This window comes from Lucilia cuprina, chromosome 2 (assembly GCF_022045245.1).
Source record: "Lucilia cuprina isolate Lc7/37 chromosome 2, ASM2204524v1, whole genome shotgun sequence".
Classification (NCBI taxonomy): Eukaryota; Metazoa; Arthropoda; class Insecta; order Diptera; family Calliphoridae; genus Lucilia; species Lucilia cuprina.
The window spans coordinates 69,679,980-69,695,426 of NC_060950.1; the positions used below are offsets into that span (position 1 = coordinate 69,679,980).

Consider the following 15,447-nt stretch of genomic DNA (forward strand, 5'->3'; position numbering starts at 1 on the left):
TTTAGTTGTAACCTTATGCTCGCTCATTATTTTGTAATAACATTAAATATTTGTTAATATAAAAATGTAGTATTCAGTTTTTCCCTTTCATACTTTTTTTCTAGACACACACTTAAATAAATAATCTACAATAACTACTAGGCAACGATGAAAGTAGTACCCTACTGTCGGCGTTTGTAGTGTTTAAACAAATAAATAGTTAATAAGCAATTAATAAAAGTAAGGGTTTTCATTGAATGTTTGGTTAGTTAGAGGAGAATTTATTTGACAACTTTGGGAGTAAGAAAGATAATGGAGATCAATTTAAATAGATCTTTTTATACTCTATCAATTTTTTATATAGAGTTTTTTATCAGATAGTTAAGTGGATATAATGAACAAAGTCCTAGTTAGCTGCTAATTCCTACATTCTAACAGAAAGTTATGATCTGTCCACAATTAAGTCACAATTTCTATGGTTATATCTCAAAAATACAATTATTGACCTTCCGCTTAAAATGAGTTACTGCACGATATCTCTACTTTCTTTAGTACAAAAGAACAAGTGTAATTGTAACCTAAAGTGGAAGAACTACCTAGAAGAATATGCCTCTTAACGATTTCTACTGTCGAACTTAATCTATCTCATCCTATCGCTAGTCCTAACCTTTATCTCTGTCCCGTAGCCAGATACCGAAAACTCTCGCCATTAAGTTTATTGTATTAATAAAAAGCTATCGTAAACTCTACTAATTTATTCCTAATCCTGGCTTTATATTCTACTAGTAAATTATTATAGATTAATTGCTCTGCCAAGCATTCCAGCAGCGCAATGAAATCAATTTTCGAATACGATTCACACCAGTACCATGTTTTTGAACTCAAGACATCGATCGGTCACTCAAGTCATGATCACTATTCTCCTAGATACATTGTAGCCTCAAAGAACGATAATTTACGAATCAAAATGTATTACTCTCTTGCCGCTATTCGGATGATACCCGAATTACGGGCTAATGCCTTGCGTATAACCAGTTTGAGTCTCAAGTCCCTATATCATTATGATTACTAGACACAATTTGATGCCAGAGTCTTTTTCTCCGTCATTTTAGAAAAATATTTTTGATCAAGTTCAATAATTGATCCAAATCGATCAAGTAGTGTTCGTTTCAGACATTAAATCAACTTTCATTCTTAATTATGCAAAGTTTTCTCAAAAAAGAGCATTCGTTAACAAATTTAAAGAGTTATTTTGTTTTCCTAATTCCCCAATGTACCCCAAAGGTAAGAGGTTAGGTTTGCCAACACCATAGATTTTGATTGGTGAAAGTTTTCGCCCTAAACAATGAACCGATTAATAAAGAGTTTAAAAAGTTGAGTAGAATTGTTTCAAAGAATCGATCTTTGCATTTACATCGAGATACGTCACGATAGGCATATTTTACACCTTTTTAGAAAATTCTGGAAATAAAGAATTTCGAGATGTCTGAAACCCTATCTGATATGTATGAAACAAATCACACATATGTATAAATAACTTCTTTTGACGTATACATATTGTTTGGACAAGACAAAGTATTTAGTTCAGTTTTAGAAATAAATACATATGTATGTATATAAAAAATACAGTGAGAGTTAAAAGTATCGCTTTAGTTATACTACTAAACCAAATAAGTTTGTTAAAATGTTTAAACTTTTACAAATTGTTGAAAGATGTCAAAAGAAAAGCAGTTAAAATTATTATTAAATCCAATTCAATTACTTTGTATTCGAAAACTTTTCTCTATCACTGTATTGACATTTTCTAATATTTATACAAAGGTAGTTAAGGCTAATAACATTAATGCACTAAAATAATCCTGTATTCCTTTCAGTTGTTTTTGTGGTGATAATTGTGAACACATGTTTGGAGTAAAAGTCACTCAAAAATTATATCAACAAAAACAAAAAAAAAAAAACAAAAAAACATTATAAAGGACATCTAGTCTCAGACAGAGTTAACGGTAACAAAAGAAACAAGTGTTTTGTGTATTAAATATTTATTTTTCCGTTTCAATTGTTTTATTTAAACATATAGAGAGTAAAGTTGTAAGTAAATATCGATTAAAATGTTATGACAAACAAATAAAATATACGGTTAGTGTTCATTTCTATACCCTAAACGATTTTGGTCGCATATTCAGTGTCCTACTTAGAGTGACAGTTAGTGGTGTGTTAAGAAATTGTTTCAATTATATTAATTTTAAGGGCGTTAAAACAGAAAATTGTAATGTACTAGTACATATCTTATTATCTAACGCTTTTTATTAGAAATTTAATAATGAAATTATCACAGAGGAAGATTTATGCTTTTACAAAATTAAATTTTCAAAACTCCTTAGAAGTTGTTAGACAATAAAAGCTAATATTGTTATATATATATATCTTTATCAATCTAATTAACATTATTATTTGATGGGTTTTATGAAAAATTTAATATTGAAATTATCAAGAAGTACGATCTTAGCTTTTGAGAATATTCAAATATAGAACTTCTTCCTAACACTATTCGATTGAAAGATTGTTCTTCTCCTTATCTTAATCCACCTAATTGATATTTTGATATACAAAAGAAATTTTTTCTTAATTGTAAGTAAAAATTTTTCAGAACATTTTCATTAACCTTAATAACTATACTAAAATTGAAACTGTCATCTTTGATTGACAGCTGTTAAAAGCGAAAAGATCTTTAATTCACAGTTGACCAATTAAAGAATATCTATTCAATTTACTTAAACTAGAAATTGTATTTATTTAAATCTACTCTAAATTTACTAAGTTTAACTATATCAAACTTATTTCATAACATTTATCTAATTCGAACAAATCAAAATTTTACAAAACTTTGCAATATAAACGTGGATTTATAAAAATTTTGAAAAAAGTACTTACATTTTCATTTTACAAGACAGGCATCTGAAAAGATATGGAATTAAAAATACATTAAATATATTTTATTTACAACATTTTTTAATATTCTGAACAATTTATGAAAATAAATTATTTCAATACTAAAGAACAGTTTTAAAGGAGATACATTTTCGGCAATTCAATTCAAATTTTGAAAAGATAAAGATAAGAATTCCATTGTTATATTCTGAAGTATTCGGTTTTACCATTTCTACAACTCACGTAGCCAACTAGTGATGAAAACATAAAACAAAACAGGCTGAAAAATGTTTAACTCAAAGTATAAAGAATTGAACGTTGAATCTTAATCTGACCTTTGATTTTCTCCATCACATCTGGGATTTAAGATGTCGTATCATGTAATTTATATTTTCTCCATCACATCTGGGATTTAAGATGTCGTATCGTGTAATTTATATAACAGCGCCAACACAGCTTTATTTATAAAATGTTGTAAGTTTTATGAAAGTTCATTCTGTCACCTTTTAAATAAAGCCTTGACATCTGATATATCTTATAGATTCTTCGGGATAGATGGAGAAAATCAGATTTTTATTTAGCGCTGCTAAAATCTTTAGTAAAAGATCTCATTGATGGTCCTTAACGTCTCCATAGAAGAAACAATTAAACCCACAATTCAAACACCGAAAATATTTTGGACAATCTTCGACAGGTTACTTCACTTCCCGCATACATTAGCTTCACCCGCGAACCACTTGTAGGAATATCATTCAAACTATATACCTACAGGGCTCTATAACAGTTGGGACCAATGTTGTAGAAGCGCATATGTGTTGTTGACTGGACAGTTTACACTCGCATTCAATTTTTCCAGTGACTCCAAACATATGTAGTTGATTCAGGATCCCACTTTTCAGACACAAGGGAATATGTACACTTTCGACGCTTCGATACCCCCCACTAGTAAACATGTCTGATAAAGACCTTTATCTATCTATCTATCTATCTATCTATCTATCTATCTATCTATCTATCTATCTATCTATCTATCTATCTATCTATCTATCTATCTATCTATCTATCTATCTATCTATCTATCTATCTATCTATTTATTTATTTATTTATTTATTTATTTATTTATTTATTTATTTATTTATTTATTTATTTATTTATTTATTTATTTATTTATTTATCTATCTATCTATCTATCTATCTATCTATCTATCTATCTATCTATCTATCTATCTATCTATCTATCTATCTATCTATCTATCTATCTATCTATCTATCAAACAATCTATCTATTTATCTTTCTCTGGAACATTATAACAACTTACAAAAATTCATTTTAAATATTTTCAAATTCACGCAAAATAATCCCTAACATTATTCTTTTAACGGTTATCAAGCAAAACAAATGTAAAAAAAAACATTTGCTGTTATTTACATTAACATTCAAACAGCTGTTTAGCACAGCTGTACACACCAAAAAGTAACCAATAACCACCATCATGTTTTTGTTTACGCGCAGACTCCAAAACTGTCAATTGTCTATTAGTCTTTTTTTTAGGGAAAATTCAAGTAAAAATTGGTGTATTAAAATTTTGGTATAGTTTTTTTCAAGCACTTTTAGAAAAAAAGGAAAAACTTTGCTTTTTCTAAAAAGAAAAGCTTAAGAAAAAGCAATGGCTGAAATTAAAACAGAAAAAGATATTAATAAAACTAAACAGACGACAAACAACACAAATGCCGGTGTTCAAAACTTAAGTCCATTTGTGTATTGGGCTCAAACGGATAAACTAATTACTTTAAAAGTTGATCTTAAGGATGCCAAGGTAAATAGAATACTACACCCAAATGTAGCACATGGATAAAGCTGTCCTTTTTTCTAGAATCCGGAGGTAGAGTTTACTACAAAGACAGTGAAATTTAAGGCCAAAGGTTTGGGTGCTAGGGGCATAAATGATTACAAATTTGAAATACATTTTTATGGTTTCATAGATGATGAGGTAAGGTGTTGTTGTTTAAAAACAAAAACAGCAAAGAATAATATATGGATACATTTGTTTAATAGGAATCGACCTTTAAAGTGAATGACCACAAAGTGGAGTTTAATATTAAGAAATTGACAGACGGTTGGTGGCCACGTCTAGTGGCTACTCCTCAAAAACCCCAATGGCTAAAGATAGATTTTGAACGCTGGCTTACCGAAGACGATTTGTTAGAGGATGAAAAACCTAGAGATGTTATAGAAGATTATTCCAAAGAATATGATCGTTTACAAAAAGAAGAAATTGGTTATATTAAGGGTAGGTATAACATAATACTCCATTATGGTTTCCTAATATGAGTTTAATATGTATTTTTCTTATTTTTATAGAAAGCTCCAAAAAAGTTTATATGGTTTTCTATAATTTGGCCCAGTTTATTGGTTTCCTGTATATATTAAGCGTTATGGGTGTTTTGTATTATCGTGATGGTGTCAATTCTATTACGAAAACTTATGCCGCTGTAGGCAATGCCATGAAGTTTATACAACTTATGCAATATCTGGAAGTATTGCATCCCATTTTCGGCTATACCAAAGGCAGTCCGCTAGTGCCTTTTATGCAAGTGACAGGGCGCAATTTTGTATTGTTTTTCATGATAGAATTTGAGGAACGCATGCAAACCAAGCCGGCAGTGTTCTATGTATTTCTTATATGGTCTCTAGTGGAAGTTTTTAGGTAAATTTACTTGTTAATCTTTAAATTTAAACAAATACTTATTTAAATTTCATATTTTTAGATATCCCTACTATATTAGTCAAATTTTGAAGCGAGAATTTGGTTTATTAACCTGGTTGCGTTACACCATTTGGATACCCCTGTACCCTATGGGTATTTTGTGTGAGGGCATTATTATTTTACGCAATATTCCCTATTTCGAGGAAACCAAACGTTTTAGTGTGGAAATGCCCAACAGGTGGAACTTTTCCTTTGATATGCCGACATTTTTGAAAATCTATTTAATTTTACTTATTCTACCGGGTTCATTTTTCCTTATGTCTCACATGTCTAAGACTCGCGCCAAGAAATTGAATAAAAAACGTCGTGTCCGTAAATATAGTGATTAGTTTGAGTTAAGTTTTTTTTATTACTTATCATAATACATTTTCAAATTTTATTGTGTTGTGTAAAGTTATTCGAAGTAAGAACATTTTTGTCATCTAATTGTAAAAGACACATATTTTATTGCAATAAAACAAATGATTCCTAAATCAAATAAACCAAATAATATGGAGTTTTATTAAATAAGTAAAAAGTTACTTTTATTGAGTGCCCAGCAGCAGCTGTCAGCTGCGAAATGAAGCCCAGAATTACGGCTGCCAGAAGGAGATTTAATAATAGATTAATTTACAAATAAAGTACGATCCATCCTAAACTCTATCAAACGATCCCTCCAATTACCTTAATAACAAGTTACTACGTCTCAGATTTATTCGGACGAAAGCATTCTACTTAATATAAATTGAGAGGCGGAAGCGGCCAACGGTAGATTAGTTGTTAGTGTACAAGGGCCTTACGCAAAAACGATTAGTAAAGTTAACAATAGTTTACTACACTCTTTTCAATATAAAAACAAGTTTTAATAACCATTGTTAACTTAATAATCGTTTTTGCATAGGGCGGCAAGTCTGTTAGACCAGAGGTCGTGGATTCGTTCCCACCTAAGGCACTAGCGAACAACGTTTAGGATCTGAGAAGGCATTGCCTTGAACATTAGACAATTTTAAAGCATTTGGAAGCCTCTTACTATTTAAACACAGTTTGGCAAAGACGCTTTTAAACAATTTAGCTTTTTGGGGCTCTCCTAATATGTATCATGAATTTGGCAAACTTCCTAAAGAGATCTCGAACACTTTCACTTAATTGTTAAAAATAATTCACACATTTAAATTCTTTACTCACTGCTGTTAAATTGAGAATTGCAGAATGTTTTTAACTTTTTCCACAACTGATATCACTTTTAAAATTAAAATAAACTATTTTTCTATAAACACTTTTTTTAAAAAATTTTAACAAACTAAAGAAAACACCACTTCAAATTGAGTATAACTATTTATTTTGTTCTTTTTTTTTTTGAGTCGACAACAGTCAATGTAAAAAACTTTCTTAAGAATGCAAAACGAAAAAAAACAATAAAAAAAACAAAAGCAACTACTGACAGCAACAGTGTTTGTCCAAGAGTTTTAGAAATGAGCAACAAGGACACCAACAACAAGAACAAAAAGAATAAGAACAGTAGAAAAAAAAACAACAAAAACAAAACTTTCTTCAACAAACACGAAAAGGAAATTTCGTTATTTCGTTAAAGAGCAACGAAGTTTTCATACATAAAAAAACAAACACACACACAGGGTATGTGTGAGTGAGTGTTTGCAAACAATGTTTGTAGAAAAACTTAAATGTTGTTATTTAGCGGTTTTGTGCTTTAAAATATTTATTATAATTTGGAAATTTTGTAAAGAAAAAACTTTATAAATAAGATTTTTTATTGTAAAAACTGTTATACTCAGATTTATGTATAGAAATAAACTATTATGAGTATATTTTTCTATAGAAGAAACTTTTTTCACGAATTTTAATAATGAAAAACCCATAATACCCAAAGATTGTTTTTTAGAGGAAACTTCTGTATAAAAGTTTTACTACAGAAAAACAGTTATAGACAACTTAATTATAAAAAATAATAATATACATAAGTTTTACTATAGAAAAAACTGTTATACGCAAACTTTTCTATGAAAAGAAATGTTGTAAACAATTTTTTCTAGAGAAAAGTGTTATATACCAAAATGTTTAAAAGAAAAACCTTTAATACACTAATATTACTATGGAGAAAACTGTTATACACAAATATTTTTATACAAAAAGTGTTATACACAAATTTTTATGTTAAAAAAACTATTATACGCAAATTTTTACTTTAGAAAAAACTGCTATACACAAACCTTTCTATAGAATGAAATGTTATAAACAAATTTTTCTATAGATAAAACTGTTATACGCAAATATTTTTATAGAAAAACTGTTATACAAAATTTTTATATTGAAAAAAAATCGTGATACACATTCCTATAGAAAAACTGTTATACACAAATTTTCTGTTTAAGAAATTGTTATATACACATTTTGTATAGAAAATCTGTTCTAAATTTTTTTTATATCTTTTACACAAAAAACTGTTATTTCAATTTTAAAATTATTTTTCTATATTAAAAACTGTTATACACAAATTTCTCTACGAAATTGCCTTACACGCGTTTTACTTTAAAAAAACATATATTTCACTATTGAAAGAACTATTACGCAGAAATCTTTCTATAGAAAAAGCTGTTATACACGAATTTTTTTATATAAAAAAACTGTTATACACAAATTTTCTATCTAAAAAATTGTCATACACTTTTATATAAAAAACTGTTATTCGAATTTTAAAATACAAATTTTTCTTTATTTAAAACTGTTATACAAAAATTTACCTAAGAAATTGTCATACACGCTTTTTACCAAAAAAAACTGTTATACATATATTTCACTATTGAAAGAACTGTTATACAGAAATCTTTCTATAGAAAAAACTGTTATACACAATTTTTTTATATAAAAAAATTGTTTAACACAAATTTTCTATCTAAGAAATTGTCATACACAAATTTTTTATAGAAAAAACTTTTATACAAAAATTGTTATACAAAATTTTGTATATATTTTATATAAAAACTGTTATACTAATATTTATAAATAGAAATAACTCCTATACACTATAGAAAAAAAACTATAAAAACACATAATTTTCAGGAGAAAACATGATTATACTCTATTAAGGAAACTGTTGTACATTTTTATAATAATATTTTTTAAAATAAAAAACTGTTATACTCCGATTTTTCTACACAATATAGAAAATGAATTTAATACTCAGATTTAGTCACAGTAATAACAGTTATACTCAAATTTTTGTTTAGAAAAAACTGTTATACTAAGATGTTTAATATAACTTAACTGTTATACACAAATTTATCTTAAAAACAATCTGTCACACCTAAATTTTTCTAAAAACAGAAACTGTTATACATAGATTTTCTTGTAAGAATTTTTTTTTTTGTTTTTTCATAAAAATGTTATAGAAAAAAATATATAAAAACATTTTTTACTTAAGATTTTTGTAAAAAACCTGTTGCATATAAATGCTTTTGTAGAAAATCACTAATACACACAGTTTTCTATAGAAAAAAAATATTACTCAGAAAGTTTCTATAACAAAATTTTTATGTAGAAAAAAATGTAATCTCTCAAAAATTTCCATAAAAACTTTTCTGATCTAGACTTTTTATTAAAAAATACTGAATAATTGAGTTTTTATAACAGAGAAAACTGTTATACTAGACATATTCCATTGAAAACTTTTTCATATAGGTATTCTACAAATTTGACATTGAATATATTTTTTTGCATTTTGGAGCTTTTTCACACTTTCGTTTGATAGTAACATTGATGTGAATAATACCGTCAAAAAAGAATGGCAATATAATAAAAAATGAAAGTTTAGGGATACAAACAGAAAAATGCATTTATTATATATTATACACACAAACACTGTACATATATATGTATGAATGTATGTATATATTTGAACAAATAACTTTTTTCGCGAAATATTGTAGTTTAAAAAAAGCCAACCTCATCATTCTCATCGATTCATTTATTTATTTCTGACCAAGAGCACATGCAAACTTAAACATACACACACACATACATATGTACATATACCAATAGACAATGAACTATAAAATAACTCAAAAAAAGGACACTCCAAATTACTGCACTATGAATGTGGTAAATGGACAGACGGCCGAAAGGATGGAAGGACAATGAGCGGAACTTGCACTGGGGAATATGGGGGTAAAATTAGAAATAGTTTTGGTTATAATATTAAATGTTAAATAAACAACAACAACAAATCAATTGCACACAAATCAGATACAAATAACTCTAAATGTTTGTTTGCATGCAGGAATGTTTGCGTTTGTTTGTGGCTTTTTGTTTGTGTGAATGAAAATGACATTTTAACAAAAACAATACAAATTGCATGTATAACACATAATATGTTTATAAATACAAGCACACTCACTCATGCATAAACATTAACATTCACACAATTAGTTTTTTTTTATAACGAGGTTGGTTTGAGAAGTTATGTTGACGAAATGAACAACGAAATTTTAACTAAAATGCTTTTTTTACTATTAAACTTTTATACATTACACCATCTATGGAATTAACTTTTATAAATAAAGTGTATATATGTAGATCGGTGGATAAGATCATTCAAACCCTATGTCACAGGGTATACAGAGGCGTCACGAACAAAAAACTATTTCCCTCTCTTTCGCACAAAACGATTTCAATGAGATTTTTAGCTATATTTTATATACAATTTCAAAATCAAACAAAAGCTGATTTTAGACTTTTTAAAATGTCAAAAGTGACATCTCTGTATATTTCGTGCTTACGTGCTGACCCCAGCGAGAACACTGAGGGAAAGAAAAATATACACGCCTGGTAGCAAATTGACACCAAAGTGCCAATATGTTAACATTTAGACAACGGATGTGCATAAAATTTAGATTTTGATAACAAATTGTTGCAATGTTTACAACGTTGCATTGTCATTGGCAACCGATGTTATTGAAAAATTATCAACACTTTGATGTCAATTTGGCACCAGGCGTGTATTTTCCCTCCATGAATATGATAAGAAGCGTCCTTATAAAGTAAAAGCCCAAATTTAGTATGATGGTGCCTAGTGTCAACAACAACCAGGCGTTATTTGAAATATCTATGTCTATATCTATTATTAGATGTCATTCCAGATTCATACATGGAACCATTATATGAAAACTCTAAGGAACTAAGTCCATGATATTGTGGACTTTAGGGCTCTAATTGATCTATTCTATTAAACTTTTAAAATTATTTAAAATCCTATTATGTATAAAATACTATTCTATCGACCCTCGTATCTATTGTACATACTAAAAAAATTAGTATGGATGATGATGATGAGTTGAGTACACAAAAAAGAAAATATATAACAAAAATCCATTGAAGGACACACACCTGAAGGCATGGTAAAATAATAATAATAACAATAACAACAAGAACAATAATAATATACAACATTTCTTTCTACAATGTTTTCATATTTTTTTTCTTCGAAAGGGTTTAACACACAAAAGCAACAATAACAATAACAACAGCAAACAGAAGTTAAAGAAAACTTTTTTTTAAGAAATTGTTGTTTCTTTGTTGAATTCTTTTCTCTATAAAGGAGCCATTTTTTTCCATAAAGTGTGTTGTTGGTTGCAAATGTTTTTGCTATTGTTGTTAGTGTATGTATGTATTTTGTTTTTAAATATTTCAGTTCAAGTACATGACATGATGTTGTTGTTGCTGTTTTTGTTGTTGGTCTATGTGCGTGTTGGAAAAATTTATAATTTTAATGAACATTGGTAATATTTTAAAATCGATTATTAAAGTTTATGATCTAAAAGAAATATGAAATAAAGGCAATTTTTCTTTGTTGTATGGCCCCAATAAATAGCAGGGGGGTGTGTTAGGAAATGTGTTATAAATGTCAGCTTTAAATGCCAGCCTGTCGTCGTTGAATAGAAACAAGTTAAAATGTTACTTTTAAAAAGAACACAGAAAAGGTGTTGCGGTCATTTAGGGTTAATGCGAAATTGTTCACCTCCCACTCATGCAGCAGCTAACAAAGTTAATGTGTCTATGTGTGTCTGCTTATTAAAAACAAACCATTTCAAAGGCAAAGGAATCAAGTCAAATCAATTAGTTGTGGAAAATCAAAATCACAATTATGATTTTTTTGTGCCTTTTTTATATGTTAATAACTTTGTTAAATAGACCATTGTCCTAAAGTTAGTGTCCCTTGTGTGACTGGTGGTGGGTTGGTTGGTTAGTTAGTTGTTTCATTGTTGGCCACCTCCTTATACATTTTTTTTTATTTTCTATACAAATTGTTGTTTTTTGTGTTTCCATTTTTTCTGTTATGGATAAGTTATCACTCCTGTGTGTGGTGCTTCAAGGCAACATTTCCAAATTGCTATACACTTACTCGTATACACATATTCATACATTCACACTTACATCCATCCATACACACACACACACACACACCAACATACACATTCATTCCCACATACAAATATGTAGATACGTAAAAAAAATCACTCACTTTTTGTTTAATTATTAATTTTCACTTTTATCTTTCAAATAAAACTTTTTTTTTTGTTGTTTGCAGACTTTTCCATTATAATTTTCTTTCTATTATTTTGCACTGTTTTAACATTTTTTTTTTAAATATTTAAATTTCTTTTTATTCACTTGCGAAATTGCTGTTGTACAAAAAAAATATCTCTCTATATGTGTATATAAATTTTATTTTAACAAGTTTTTTTTCTTTCTATTTGCTTCTTTTTTTCTTGTTGTTTTTAGCACGTTAAAAATTTGTTGTATTTGTACGAGCTGACAGTAGTTGCGAAAAAGTTATTACTAAATTCATCAACGGTTAAATGACTGACACAACTGGAGTATTTGTTTCCTTTGCAATTCAAAAAACTAACGCACCAGTCAGTATTCACACGCCAAGAGAAAGAGAGAGAAAGTGAGAGTGTAAGCGAGAGAAAGCGTTAAAGTTAGAGAGTTATGTCCGAAATTAGATGAGACCAAAAACAAAAACATGCAAAATTGCCTTCATAGAAAACAGGGAAAAGCACGCATAAAAAGGAAATAATATGGTCGCTCTTGTAGATATAACGGTATTAAAAGCTCAGTGTTGTATTTTGTTTTTATTTCTTCTTCTGACAGGAAATGACAAGTTATCATTGTAAGGACTGACAGTTAAGTTTAAAAAGGTCGCTATTAAATAACAAATTTTTTCAAAAAATCAAACAAATTATCTAGATTTTTGAAAACTTTTGTAATTCAAAATTTCACTATAAGTTACTAGAACACCGAATTTCACTAATATTTCAAAATTTTCACTAAAGTTTGAAATTTCCCTCTATTTTTGAAATTTCATTAGATATTTGAAAGTTTAAGTTTCAAAATTCCAATAGAAATTCGAAGTTTTATCAATAATTTGGAAATTTGGCAATAAATTCAAAATTAGACTAGAAATTTGATATTTTACAGGATTTTCGAAGAGTTATTGAAAATTTGACTTAATATTTAAAATTTGCACTAGAAATTGGAAATTTCACTATCACTAGAATTTTGAATTTCAGTAAAATATTTTAATTTTACTAGATTTTCAAAATCACATTAAAAATTCGATATTTTACATGATATAGAACTTCGAAATATTTCATAGGAAATTTTTGAAATTTTACTAGTTTCGAAATTTTAATATAATTTCGTGGGAACACAAAATTTCGAAATATGACTTAAAGTTTCACTTGTTGAAATTTCAAAGTGTTATTAAAAAATTTGAAATTTTACAGAAAATTTATAGTTTTACTAGAATTTTGAAAACGAAAGTTTCCAGAAATTAAAAATTTCACTTAAAATTCAAAATTTTAGGAAAATTTTGTTTTTTATTGAAAATTAAAATTTTTTAAATTGAAATATCACAAAAAATTTTAATGAATTTGAAATTTCTGTAAAATTTCAGATTTTTTCTAGGAACCCGAATTTTTATTTGAAATTTGTAAAATACGAAGAAGTTTGACAGTTTCACTAAAAATTCAAAATTTCACCTAAAACTCAAAATCTTACTAAAAATTTGCAATTTTACTAGAAACTTGCAATTTTACTAAAAATTTACAATTTTACTAAAAATTTGCAATTTTACTAAAAATGAGCAATTTTGCTAAAATATTCAATAAAAATATGAAATTTTACTAAAAATTTAAAATTTTGCTAAAAATACGAAATGTTCCTATAATGTTGAAACTTCACTAGAACGAAGATTCACTAGGAATTCGTCTACCAATTCGAATAAAAACATCAATAATATCACTAGAAATACAAAATTTCATTAAAAAATTAAAAATTTCAATAAAAAATCAAAATTTTACTAAAAAATTCAAAATATATTTTCGAAATTCAAATTCACTTCAAATTAAAATTTTACAACAAATTGAAAAATTAAACTAGAAATTCAAATTTTCCAAAAAAAAAAGTTGAAACTTCACTAGAAATTCAATGTTTCACTAAAAAATCAAAATTTAACTTGAAATTCGAAATATTCGTAAAAGTTGAAACTTCATGTTGAAATTTCACTAGAAATTCGATGTTTCACAGGAAATTCAAAATTTCACTGTGAAATACTAAATATTTACTAGAAATTAAAAATTTCGCTTAAAATTCAAAATTTTGGTAAAATTTCAAAATTTTGGTAAAAATTTAAAATTTTGGTAAAAATTCAAAATTATGATAAAAAATCAAAACAAAATTTGAAATTTTGGCATAAATTTAAAACAAAATTTTAAATTTCACGAATAATCAAACTTTTGCTACAAATTCGAATTTTTAATGCAAATTTCACAAAATTTTTAGATTTACCATTGCAATATAAAAAAATAAGAGAAATGTTTAAAGAATTTTAATATTCTACGATTACCTTTGCTTCTTCTTCGATCTTTTAATTGTGTGAACCAGGGTGGATCCTTATCGGATTGCTGTCAAGTTGCACCAACTTTCAACTTTGCGTTGCTTCTAAAATCCGTCCTAACATCGATCTCTTTATTGTTACGAAAGTTTTCCTCCATCTGGTGTAAACTCGTGGGGATTCTAGCGGATTGCTGCCATGATGCTTCTGCTTATAAAACCCGTCTTAACATCGGCACTCACATAAGCATTTCGTGCTCAATTTTGGCAATACATGGTTCTATCAGCAGTACAGTTTAGATCTTAGTTGTTGAACAACTGTTTGAATAGCTTCCTTAAGAAAACAAATATTGGTAAAATATTTCCAAGTTTGATTTTATTAAACAAACAGTGAGAGTGAGAAAAGTGATTTTTACTCTTTTGGTCTTGTGAACAGGATAGAATGGCACCATAACTGTTAAATGCATCCTTCATGTTTTGCATCAAAGTGATTTCCTTTCTTGTCATCCAAACCAAATGAAACTAAACTAATGTTTAAAATACTACATTTATTTTGTTTTTTTTTTGTGTTTTTAATTATATAGAATTACATCAAATTTAAATTTAAGGGTTCATAATATATATATATATATATATATATATATATATAATATATAATATATAATATATATATATATAATATATATATATATATATATATATTATATATATATATATATATATATATATATATATATATATAATATATATATATATATATATAATATATATATATATATATATATATATATAATATATATAATATATATATATATATATATATAAGTATGTATTTATTTATTAATGTATTTATGTATATATATGTACGGTTGTGTAAGTGTG

General features: G+C 27.1%; 1 protein-coding gene across 1 annotated transcript; it reads left to right on the forward strand.

Annotated features, from left to right (window-relative positions):
• Positions 1-4,434: 4,434 nt before the first annotated feature.
• On the forward strand, positions 4,435-6,163 carry LOC111679652 (very-long-chain (3R)-3-hydroxyacyl-CoA dehydratase 3). The gene is made up of 5 exons (XM_023441241.2): positions 4,435-4,725; positions 4,783-4,899; positions 4,965-5,199; positions 5,271-5,616; positions 5,678-6,163. Exons 1-5 carry the CDS (start codon positions 4,576-4,578, stop codon positions 6,003-6,005), a joined length of 1,176 nt encoding a protein of 391 aa, XP_023297009.2. The 5' UTR covers positions 4,435-4,575; the 3' UTR covers positions 6,006-6,163.
• Positions 6,164-15,447: the final 9,284 nt, after the last annotated feature.

Excerpts from the sequence above, each read along its gene's own strand:
- LOC111679652 (XM_023441241.2), top strand. The coding sequence starts at position 4,576 with ATGGCTGAAATTAAAACAGAAAAAGATATTAATAAAACTAAACAGACG. Across the intron at positions 5,200-5,270 it reads AGAAATTGGTTATATTAAGG|AAAGCTCCAAAAAAGTTTAT; the intron begins GTAGGTATAACA and ends TTATTTTTATAG. Across the intron at positions 5,617-5,677 it reads TCTCTAGTGGAAGTTTTTAG|ATATCCCTACTATATTAGTC; the intron begins GTAAATTTACTT and ends TCATATTTTTAG.